Genomic DNA, 12,712 nt, shown 5'->3' on the forward strand with positions numbered 1-12,712 from the left:
TTAAATGATCTGAGAGAGCTTCTGCCCCGTTTATGGAACCAAATTCCTCAAGAAATGTTCAACAACCTCGTGTGTAGTATGCAAAGAAGATGTCAAGCTGTTATTGAAGCCCGTGGAGGCCATACATTGTACTGATAGTCTTAAAATGCTTGAATTCTCTGGGAATGAAATTTTGTTATTTTATTCGATTTTTCTTTACCACCCTGTATACGCTGCAGACCTACAAGCTAAAATTAATTTGCAACTTGAAATCATGTTAATATGAATTTTCATCACATAAATCTTATTTTAACTATATTTTTTTGCAATTTAAGTCAATATCCTTAACTCATGTGGAGCAGTTTATCTTAATAGTAGATTCTTGAGGTCAAAAGAAACAATTTTTTCTTATACCATTTTTTCCGTATCTTTTTCGAACACAAGATCACCCACGTCTTCTAGTTTTCTCAGTATGACCATTACGTACCATAAAAATACCAAAAATTCAAGGAACGCAACTCTTGGAACTAAGTTTTGACTGACTTAGCTCATTATGGAAACTCAAGATGGCTATATCTTTTTATCAGGGCCGAATCCGACAAAACGGCATGGGAAAAAAGTGTTCCTCTTGACCTCAAGAATCTACTATTGAAATATTCGTAAGAGTCAAAGACTCCCCCTGTATATATTCTTTACTGCTTGCTGGCCACTGCTATAACATACAGTTTTCTGTTCTTGGTATCTACATGAATAACTATTTTTGTTCCAATGAACCATACTAAATCCAACTCTGATTTGATATCATGTAGGGATGAATCTAGCCTGCTAGAAAAGGACGCGTTACACCAACCCTCTCTCCTCCTTCTTCCCGATCGTAGAAACATTTGAAATAGGCATTAGCCCTTGTATCTAACCCTTGTAGAACATTTCCCCGTAATTAAATGAAGAAGTTTCGCAGCTACACACGCATTAGGCATATAACAATTTCCAACTGCTCATTCTGAAATTGCCACCATTAGGGGTTAGTTAATTACCTGCGTTAGCTGAGTGAATACCAATGAGGCTACAAACCACTCGCTCTCTCTCCCGACTTTTTGAATCCTCACAGGTCTACCTGCCATAATTTCATTAAATTCGGACTGGGATAAATTATTTCTGGGATTGGGTCTAGGCCGGTAAAAAGGGGAGATGGCTAGGAATTACTAATTTGTCGATTGATCGAAGGGGAATCCTTGTCGGATTCCGGATAAATTATCGGAATTGAGGGATTATTCTGGCCATTGATAGTTGGATAGTTCGGATAGTTTGAGAACTTTGTTGCTCGTGGCCACGTGGTGCGATGTTCAAGACCCTAGAATATAACAGAATAGGTCTTTATAACAAAACATTGCAAAATCCCAAAAATAATTTATCATTCAAGATGAGAATATACAAGTTTCAGATTGAAAAGGAACCATGGGGCATGGGGCTACGCCCTCTTCTCCTTTGAGAACTTGAGAGAAAATTTTGCATCTTGAAGAGGTTGATCTTTTAGAATATCTATCACATTTAGATCTACTATTATTTTCATGCATACTAATTGCATACTAATTAAAGAAATACGAAAGCTGCTCTTCCTCATTCATTGTCACTTTTCTTTCTTTTTTTATTCGGAAAATACTTTTCCATAACGTTCCCTGGAGATGGCAGGCTTCGCTCTGGAGTTTGAAGATTCTTACGCAAATAAAATGCCGTCTAAAACACGTTCAATAAATAAATATAGAAACATCTCAGAACTCAAAACAAGTTTTTGTTTATTGGAAGATGCAAATTTCTTGATGTCTTCTGTCGTTAAATCCTCCATGCTGACGACACTTTTGAGCAAGAGCCTGCCCCGAGTTGGAGTCCTGGCCACCCCGATGCGAGAGTGCCAAAAATAGACATTTCCGAGAATCCAAATAGCCATAGTATCGCACCGGAATACAGAACCGTTCGAGAAGAAAATTCCTCATGCAAAATTCCGAGAGCTCGCTCAGGAATGCCGATCCATAAGGGAAAAATGGAGTGATAAATAAAAGTTCGATAGCCCGGCGTCAGAGCCCGTTCCCATTTTCCACTTAGCGATCGGGAAAAATCGTTTCCAGGCAACAGATTCAATTGAGACGCAAGCATGGCATTGTTGGATTTTATTAGAGGAAGAGGTTCACAGAATTCCCGTTAAATTTGATTGGAGCCATGAGGAAACCTTTGGGAAACGTGTTGTAACGTTCATCAGGTCATTACTGGAAGGTTGCTTCAGTATTTCGTTCTCTCCTTCCTTGTGTTGGGAAACCCTTGTTGGTTGGAAATGTTCTCTCCGGGGAGGAAAAGAACGGGGCCGTTGGAAGGGAAGTTTGTTAGGCCCGCAGTTTTTATCGTTATTGGCTCGCATTCAATTAGAATATTCCGAATTTCGGAGTTCCAATTGCTCGGAATGATGTCGATTCGTGTTTAGATGGAAACAATTATTTTTTTTTGCTCTGTGCTCAATACACTCTGCGCTCGTCACGTACAATGTTGCTGCGCCATCTAGGAATGGCGATGGAAGCATTAATATTAATATCTTAGGTTAAAACTAATTCAATTTGCGAAAGTGAGAATATCTTCAAAATTTAAATGAACAAACTACTTTAATCTTCTTCGTAGATATAAATGTGATACATATTCTGAAAGAGCAACTCTTCTAGTAATAAATCTGAAAATTTCTTTCGTTTCGGCACAACCGTTCGGTCTTGAGGAAGTTTTAACTGAACCCTGAACCCAACATTTTGGGAATTTTTCGAAGGTCATCTTTAGAGTGATTTATCTTCTAGGAAAATTATTGTAGATCTAAATGTGATACATATTCTGAAAGAGCAACTCTTCTAGTAATAAATCTGAGAATTTCATCCATCTCGGCACAACCGTTCGGTCTTGAGGAAGTTTTAACTGAACCCTGAACCCAACTTTTTGGGAATTTTTCGAAGGTCATCTTTAGAGTGATTCATCTTCCAGGAAAATTATTGTAAATCTAAATGCAATACATATTCTGAAGGAGCAACTCTTCTAGTAATAAATCTGAGAATTTCATCCATTTCGGCACAACAGTTCGGTCTTGAGGAAGTTTTAACTGAATCCTGAACCCAACTTTTTGGGAATTTTTCGAAGGTCATTTTTAGAGTGATTTATCTTCCAGGAAAATTATTTTAGATCTAAATGTGATACATATTCTGAAACAGCAACTCTTCTAGTAAAAAATCTGAGAACTTCATCCATTTCAACACAACTGTTCGGTCTTGAGGAAGTTTTAACTGAACCAAACTTTTTTTTTTTGGGAATTTTTCTAAGGTCATCTTTAGAGTGATTTATCTTCCAGGAAAATTATTGTAGATCTAAATGTGATACCTATTCTGAAAGAGCAAATCTTCTAGTAATAAATCTGAGAATTTCATCCATCTCGGCACAACCGTTCGGTCTTGAGGAAGTTTTAACTGAACCCTGAACCCAACTTTTTGGGAATTTTTCGAAGGTCATTTTTAGAGTGATTTATCTTCCAGGAAAATTATTGTAAATCTCAATGTGATACATATTCTGAAAGAGTAACTCTTCTAGTAATACATCTGAGAATTTCATCCAAGTCGGAGCAACCGTTCGATCTTGAGGAAGTTTTCCGTTGAATGAACTAATCTAAATACATTCCTGTGAATAATTTTATCCCCCCTCATTAATTCTCACCGGACAAAAACGAAAATAATTAAGTGGTCAGTGTTAATTTGTCTGAAATAACAAACCGAAAAACCCCTCCATCCCGGACAACGTCCCACACTGCTCCAATTTGTGACAACGTTAAAACTGATTTATACCCAGCAGCGGATGATGGTATCGGAAAAATTATAGCGGTATTTTTCGCATCTGAAAAAGCAATTAAGGGCGTACGGAGAGGAAACACAGGAAGGCGCAATTAAGTCGGCGAGACACGCAAAAATTTTTATCGAGGTTCGTGATTAAACCGGGTTGCATTGTATTTTAAGCGTAATTTAACAAGATTTTCTAGCATGAAATTGCACCAAAAAAGTCATCAGCTCAGACGACACGGCCGATAATAAGGGGAACTGCAGACCATGACTTATCCACCCTTGACGAGGCAGGCCTTGACTTATTTAACGTCAATTTAATTACGGGTAGGTACCAGTCGTCTGGTTGCGCACTCTGGAATCGGTCCACTTGTTTCGGAGATTCCGTTCTGCACGTTCCTTAATTGATTGCAGGTGGAACGTTTGCGATATGCGCTTTCTGCTAAATAAAAAAGAAGAGAATGCTCTACTGTTGAAATTATGCATTTCCGCAGCTTTAAAGGACAATAGATATGTCATTTATTAATTTGTGTCTTCATCTCGACAACAGATGTTTGGCCATGTATAAAATAAGTCAGTCTTAGCACTTTTCGAAAATTTTGGCTTTAATGGCCGAAATCACCTTCAGAATAACTAGCCTAATCTGTGACACTATACTCCATTCACTCTTATTTAAGCACTCGGTTGGCCATGGAACTTTGACACATTTCATTCTGTACAGTACGAAAATGTGGGGTTATGAAGATTGTCAGAACATTTTTGGGTTTTAAATCAACGCTATGTTGCCCGTTCTACGTGAAAGTTTCTGTTATTACGTATTTTATCACAATGTCAAATCTCTTCGGAAAATATGTGACGAACATAATTGAAGCTTATGCAAACTGATTGAAGGCATATCAAATCCTGTTATTTGCATGGAAAATAGAATAGATCAGTATAATATCATAATATGCACTAGCTTGAGGAGAGTTAATGTTCGTTATCTTCTTTGGCTAAAGTTTGAATATGTTACATCAGTAGTAGATTTCAAAAATATTAACCCGAAGATGAAATGCATATGATGCAGTGGTTAGAAATGGGTATCTCCCGAAGGAATTAACAGATAATTACAAGAATGTTAAATTCTTCAACAAAAGTTATCTTGCATCAATATAAGTAAAAGGAATTAAAGGAAGTTTCAAGTCAAGGTGAACTTCACCTTTGAACAAAAATTTCACATGAATAAACAATTAACAGGACAACTGGCGCGTATTTGTGGCTGTTCATCTTAATACATTGATATAATAATAACAATTAGGTATTTATTGGTACCTTAAGACATTTACTATGTATAGGACAAGTCAAATGAATAATAGAAAAATCAATTTTAGAGAACTTATTCTACGATGACATTAATCGAAAATCCTCTAGTAAATTTTTCGCATTAATTCATTCAAACATGAAATTCTCAAATGCCACCACTTTTTTGGGTCTCCCAATAGAAGGAAATTCTTTGTCATCCCCTTCATTCACAATCTTTCTGATTGTGGAACTATTCAGCTGAAATATAAGTCGTTTAGATTCAGATGGAACATTATATAAATTCTCTTACATTGAATATGTTCGCTATCGTCTGACGTATTGTTCATTTAAAATATCAGGGTATAACTATTTGAATAAGAGGACCTGAATCCTGTCTCTTTTTTCAATAACTTTCGGCATTTTCGTAATAAATATTGATATTAGTTGTGGCAACGGCGTTATGACATTAACGACATTTCATGAGTGCCAACCTTACGTTCTAGTTACAAAAACTTGAGAAAATTATTTCATGACCAACCGACTGCTAAAATAAATGTGAATGTAGTATAGTCATTTTATGTTTTCATAATGAGCTGTGCCACCCCTGGAAAAACAGAATTACCTTCACAATAAGAAGCGGAATCTGTGACACTATACATCTGAGCAAGACTGCTTTAGGCTTTAGAGCCACAACATGGTAAAGAAATCCAATAATTCAGAGTTCGCGACCTCATCTTTTTGGGATTTCTTAGAAGGTCAACGTTCGAGTAGTTTTTCTCTCAGAAAAATTATCGTAGGTCCAAATGTGATACATATTCTGGAAGAGCAACTCTTCTAGTAATAAATCTTCCGTTCTTTCTTGAGGAAGTTTTAAGTGAACCCAACATTTTAGGAACTTTTCGAAGGTCAACTTTCCAGTCGCATATCTTCCAGAAAATTATCGTAGATCTAAATGTGATACATATTCTGAAAAAGCATCTCTTCTTTTATGAATCTGAGAATTTCATCCATTTCGACAGAACCGTTCGGTCTTGAGGAAGTTTCAACTGACCCCATCTTTTTGGGAATTTTTCTTTTTGGGAATTTTTTTAATGTCAATTTCACAGTAGTTTTTCTTCCAGGAAAATTATCGCAGATCTAAATGTGATACATATTCTGAAAGAGCAACTCTTCTAGTAATAAATCGGAGAACTTCATCCATTTCGGCACAACCGTTCGGTCTTGAGGAATTTTTAACTGACCTCATCTTTTTGGGAATTTTTCGAAGGTCAACGTTCGAGTAGTTTTTCTCTCAGAAAAATTATCGTAGATCTAATTTTAATACATATTCTGAAAGAGCAGCAACTAGTAGTAGTAAATCTCGAAATTTCATCAACCTCAGTGCAACCGTCCGGTATTGACGAATTTTTAAGTGAGCCAATCGGGATTTTTTTCGAGTCAACTTTCGACAAGCGTATCTCCCAGAAAAATCATCGTACAGCCAAAAATGATACATATTGTGAAAGAGCAACTTTTCTAGTAACGGAAACTTGGCATAGTGGGAACAAATCTGATGGGACCGCCACTGTTCTTTCCAATTTCCACCGCGATCGTCGCGCGGTCCTTTAGCGTGCAATTTTTCCGTTCCACCGCAGGATAACCATTTGCATGACAATGTCGTTCAGATATCCGACGTATCGCTTCACCCCTCGAATCATGAATCATCCGAACAATACCATCGAAGATACAGGAAGCGAATCGGAACTTTCAATCGTCGCAATTACGATCGGTAGAAACGCGTCCCACGCGCGATGGGTAATGACGGCCTAATAAGCGCCGTAAAGCCGAAAAAATACGACCTTTTTCCCGTGTCTGCTCAATTACCGATTTGGCGCAATCGGACCGATCGTGACGTTCCACAAACGTCGCACTTTAATTCCAATTAATTACCAGAGATGAGTCATTTGTTACGAGAGAACTCTGATGGGCGAGAGTGACCTCTTCGTAGTCTGATTCACCTCTTGTAGCACTTCCTGCCTATCCCGTTCGTCGCCCTGCTATCTCTCTCTCTAGATGTTGCTCATTTTTTTTTCGACGGGGAGGAGATCGGCTACGGCAAATGAGAAAAAAAAACGAAATTCGGTGCTCTGCGGTCGATGGCGAGGACCTCATCGTCATGCGGCGGTGTCGGTGGACCGTGAACCTACTTGGTCTTGTGGAAGGTATCGGGTTTATACAGGGTGAGATCTCCGGCGGATTGGAGGTGGTCGTTTGGTCGTCGAGGGAACCGTTCTGCACGGCAACTAGTCCGTCTTTTGCTCCTTACAATAAGTGTACAAGACCTATTGATAACAGCCTTCTAACATATCATATAAGAAAAGCATTTTTCTAACAGATTAAGCCTGTATCGAGAAAGGAAAATGAATTTTCCACCCAACAGAGGACGTTTCCCTCCATAAAAAGGTCTTTTTTCAAGTCAACATTTCCTCTTTCACCAAAGATGAAGGGTTTATTGGGAATTCAAATGTAGATTGCAGCGACATGGTGTTGACAGTTTGAAATAAAAAGTTAATACAGTAATTGTCATTTTTGAAGGGGATTTATAAAAAAATTCCGAGTATGTTCTGAATCAGCTGATAAATAAGAGAAATATTTTTTGAATCCGAACTTCTTGGCTCTTTACACGATCATAAAGAAGGAAATTGATTCATGGTAGCCACAACTATGATATCTTACCTTCTCCATTATATATAATGGCTAAAATTGTAACATTGATGCTAAGAGAAAACTTGTCCAAATTGAACTGGGAATCAGAAATGATTTTCTGAATGAATTTTGTGTGAATGTTATCGAAATTCATTGTATATCCACTTACTAGATGAAAAAAGTCCTGTCTGAGGGAAACATACTTGTTTTTTGTGTAAATCCTTTCATTTTGAGGTTAAATATCCAGGTTATTTAATTCACCTCTTATTCTTCGTAACTGATTTGAAATGTTCAAAACCTTCATTATGCTATAAGGACGAGTTACATATGTCCTTCAACATTGAATAAAAGTTCATTTTATCCAGGAAAATTGTAAAAACTGACATCTTCACAAGATCGAAGATTTGCTCGAAGGATACAAATTATGAAAACTTCACTTGACTAGGCTTTCCCTATTATCACGAGATAGATAAAGATATTTTTAACAGATTGAGATATATTTTTTATGAAAGATCTCATGAAAACCCCAAAATATTCTCCGTTTCACGATGTAAACAAACAAAAGTGCATTAACTTTTTATTTACAAAAATTGACACCAGGGGTCGTATCGCTTGTTTTGAATTCCCAATCTTGTTGTTAGTTGTTATCTCGTATCTCCGAAATCAGCACAGCCTGTGTAAGGATTTTTTGCAGGAGGCTGGTAATACAGTTTCTACGAAAACTGTTATAGTTCAGATCAAGGTTCCTTTCTCGTCTCGAACTGAAATTCCCTAATCAATGAAAATCCCCTCTGAATTAAAAGAATGTTTTACTACCTTAGAACTTTATAAATGAAAATGTTTCGTTGTGTAATGGCTTGCCATAAAAACAGCTGAGCCGATTTTATCCAGTTTTTCTTTAAAACCTTCCTCATACTATGTAGAAGGTTCAAACGAAAAAAAAATCAGTGGAAGATGCTTAGAAAACTGGAAAACCCAAGAAAACTAGACGAAATTCAAATTTAACGCTCAAGTGTATGTTGGGTAGTCTACCCTCCAAGGAAAATTTATTGGCACTTGCTGTCGGTTGAAAAAAACATAGCAAATCGAAGAACATGCATAGAAATACCAAACAGCATGAGGATTTTGGGGTGGTTTCCCATTCTTCAATCCTCCTTTGTACTTACAGCCTTGTAGGGAATGTTTTTTTGATTATGGTTTTCTGTATCATCTTACAGGAATCTGCTTTCTTCTGAAAAATAGGGTGACTGGTCGGATTCTAAATAGTTGGGGAGCCGACGATGCTAAATCGGGATTTACTGGAGCGTCGTGGAGACCTAGTGGATTTTGAAGATTAGATGGTAGAAGAAAAAAGGTTATATGATGTATGCACTTTCAGCGGTGGGAAAAGCGTATATAGATACTGTATATGCCCTATGTATCTCTTATAATATTCATGTTAATTGACAGTTTGCGTGGTGGGGTTGGCCGTATGGAAAAGTTGAAAATGGTGAAAAAAAAATTTTCGAGCGTATCAGATTTTTAGAAGATATGTTCAATGGTCCCAGAGGAAGCTACTTAGACTGACCATTCGGACGTGACGCAAAGTCACATCATACAGATAGTTAATCTCGGTGTTGCAGACGTGTTGACTCATTAATCTGACACTCATCAGGGGGAGGTTTTCTTTATCTGACAGTTTGAAGACGATAACAAGGCATTTTTTTTAATATCTCCCTTCCTGTACCCTTAATCGTTTCTGAATTCATTATGAAAGTTGTAAATAATAAAATTCTATACAACTTTTGTCTGAAGCAATTTTGCCTACTCTTAACTCTGAGGCTAGCCACACATGCGAAAGGCCAAGGTCAATGTAGAAACCCAGTTTAATGCACATTCATCGCCATATATCTCAAAAATGTACAAACGTAGAAAAAATTGCTTCGGACAAAATTTGTAGAAAATGTTATGATCTACAACTTTCATGATGAATTCGGAAACGATTTGAATCCCAGGAGAGGAGATAATTTGAAAAAACTGATATTTGTGACCCTTATGGCCAATTTTTATTGTTTCGGCTTGCTGAAACTGCCAGATTATATTTTTCCCGTTATACTTGAATCATTAGCTTCATGATAAGAAAAAAGCCACCAAGTTCAAGACTTTTCTTTGCAAATTTGGCGCCCTCCCACACATTTTCATTACGCTCAAATTTTCAGTTTAATAAAATATATACTTTTCAACATGTACCTAATTAACCACATATATCTCAATCTGACACGCTGGAGTATGTACAATGATCGTTTTTTTTACTATTCTGACATGCTGTCGTAGACGATTCCGAATTCCCCCAATATACTGGTCTAATTTTTGGTAGAGGTACTCTACAGGGTCCAAGGTATCTCCCCTTATATTAATCTGACACAATCCTGAATGTCCCTCTTGGGCTCCCTAACTTAAAACGATCAATAACACATAAAACATTCACTTTTCTTCCTAACTGCCTATGTATAACAAATAATACCCTATAATAATTTTTACTCGAAAACTAATTGCCTCGTCGAATTAAAAAATCGCTGAAAAACAAACGACCTGTCCCATTATCGAAAACCGTTTTGTAGAACGAGAATAACTCGGGCAGGTAGATAAAAAAAGAGCCCGACATCATCCTCGAGGCGCGTTTTAATTGCCGCAGCTGATAAAGAAAAATATGGGTACCAGTGTTGTTTCCTCAGACTCTTATCCGTCCATAATTCAGTCAGTTTGAAGGTAAGAAGAGAAGGTCATACGAAACGCAGCCGATCTTGTCGTATACGAATTCGATACCGCTTGCCGGAGGCAGAGGCTCGAGTACATGGGGGTACCTCCATGCCACCGGCACCAATATGACGGGTGTAATTGGAACGATCTGCATTTTTGCACATCGGCCGGTTTCATTAAGGCGAATTTTAATTCGGGAGCTGAATGGTGTCGAATTTTTGCCGATTTATCATAGTGGTGAAAAATTTATCCACAGCGATAACCCAAAGAAACGAAAATCGCCGAAAAATTCAGATGCGACATAGTTCTCTGCTTCCTCTCGTCTGTGAGAACCCTTAGAACTATTTCGATGATTTTGCAGCAGCCTGCGCCATCTATTCGATGTTTGAAAAACCAGCATTATATATCAATAAGCAACTTATACCTTTCATTTTAACAATCTTCAAGATGATGTCAAGAATTATAACACAGCAGCATTAAAATGAAAGAAAAGTATAACGTGTACACAAAGCGGATAACGCTCATTAGGACTGAGCATGCCAAAATGAAGAAAATTTGCCTTGACAATTCACTCCATGTTCTATGGATGTTGTCATTTTTGACACATAAAATTAAGGTTATAATTACACGTATAGATAGAAAACACTGTTTTCCACCCAATTTTTTGCGTAACCGGCTAAATAAGACCAATAATACTATAAACGTAAGTATCAATTTCGTCTAGGATCAAAATCCTGAATGATTCAAATCTGATTTTATTAATATTAGTTCTATATTTCTATATAATTCATTACTGTTGCAAACAGCAATCTTATATTAGAATTTTGGGTAAAAAAGAATTTAGAACCATTTCTGATCGGATTTCATGTGAATTTCTGATGGTGATAGCATATGTATTCAGTATAATATTACTTCAACAAAATTCGAAATCTCAGAAGTAAGGTTTGGTAGGTATCAAAGGAGAATGAAAAATTTTTTTTTCCTCTTTTCCAATTGAAATGTTCAGTCTATTTTATTCGAATTTTATCACATCTAAATGTGGCAAAAAATAAATTGGAGAAAATTCAAATGAATGAAAATTTACAGTGACAAGTTGCTCGCCATCTAGCGATAATTCGTCCAAACTTATTTAATTCGAACTACGTTCATAGTTACCAAATCTGCAATGATGATGGTACTCGTACCAGTTTTCCTAAGCGAAGATATATACATTCTTGAGTTTTCTTTTTATTTCAGAATGATAACTGACGTGCATTTGATCCTGTTCTCAAATGGTTTAGGAGTAATTCTATTTTTGCTGGTCGTCCTCTACCATTACATCTCAGCCAACTACTCAAAATGAACACGTCTAATATTTGTATTTATGATTTGAACTTTGTTCATATGGAGTTACAATGTAACTTGTTCGTTAGTTGTAAGTGAATGATGTGAAATAAAAGTTTTATATTGTACCTTTTGGTATTGTTTTTTTACATTTTCCTCCCAATCTGAAAGTTTTCTTGTATTGTGCGTATATATTTACTCGAGGGCGAATCAATATGAGATAAAAAAATTTCAACCAAATTGAAAGAGAGTAGATGACCTTATTCGTCATTATTTTGTTGATTTGAAGAGGATAATTTGCAACTACTATAACGTGACGAAACTGCGTATATATTTAAAATATTCTGAAATCATTTTTCGTACACGATTGCTCATTTCCATAGACATAGAGTCTCTATGTCTATGCCATGCTCATTTCTGATTCGTTGATGCAAACGATTCACTAGTCCGGAAGTACATCATCACAGAAAATTCAAAAATCATTACATATTTCATAGTAGGCAGTTTTAATTTTGAAATAAGGGAGTCTTTGAATTGGTTTTAAATGATACTTGAGTCATAATGGGGTAGCTTTACTTGTTGCATTTTAGAAATGAACCGTTTCCGGACATCCTCTATGTATCAATGCAATTCTAGCATTTTAGAGAAATGGTTTTCCACATGTTCAGCCATTTAAGATTCTTGAAAGGGCAGAAAGACTCACTGTTTCAAGTTGACTGTTTCATACGGCCACCTTGTATATTGTAGTTTATAGTAATGGATAGCTAATTCGTAACAACCTGGGTATTCTTTCTTACGCGACGAAATCCGATACAATTTTCGATATGCAATCTCAATAATTCGATTTGGGAATC

At 36.7% G+C, this 12,712-nt stretch overlaps 1 protein-coding gene across 1 annotated transcript; it reads left to right on the top strand.

The window, feature by feature from the left end:
* The first annotated feature begins 11,771 nt into the window (after nt 1-11,771).
* LOC123307851 (dolichyl-diphosphooligosaccharide--protein glycosyltransferase subunit 4) lies at nt 11,772-11,986 on the top strand. Its single transcript, XM_044890311.1, has one exon. The coding sequence runs from the start codon at nt 11,773-11,775 to the stop codon at nt 11,875-11,877; it is 105 nt and encodes a 34-aa protein (XP_044746246.1). The 5' UTR covers nt 11,772; the 3' UTR covers nt 11,878-11,986.
* The last annotated feature ends 726 nt before the right edge of the window (nt 11,987-12,712 follow it).

Source organism: Coccinella septempunctata, chromosome 2 (genome assembly GCF_907165205.1).
Source record: "Coccinella septempunctata chromosome 2, icCocSept1.1, whole genome shotgun sequence".
Lineage (NCBI taxonomy): Eukaryota > Metazoa > Arthropoda > Insecta > Coleoptera > Coccinellidae > Coccinella > Coccinella septempunctata.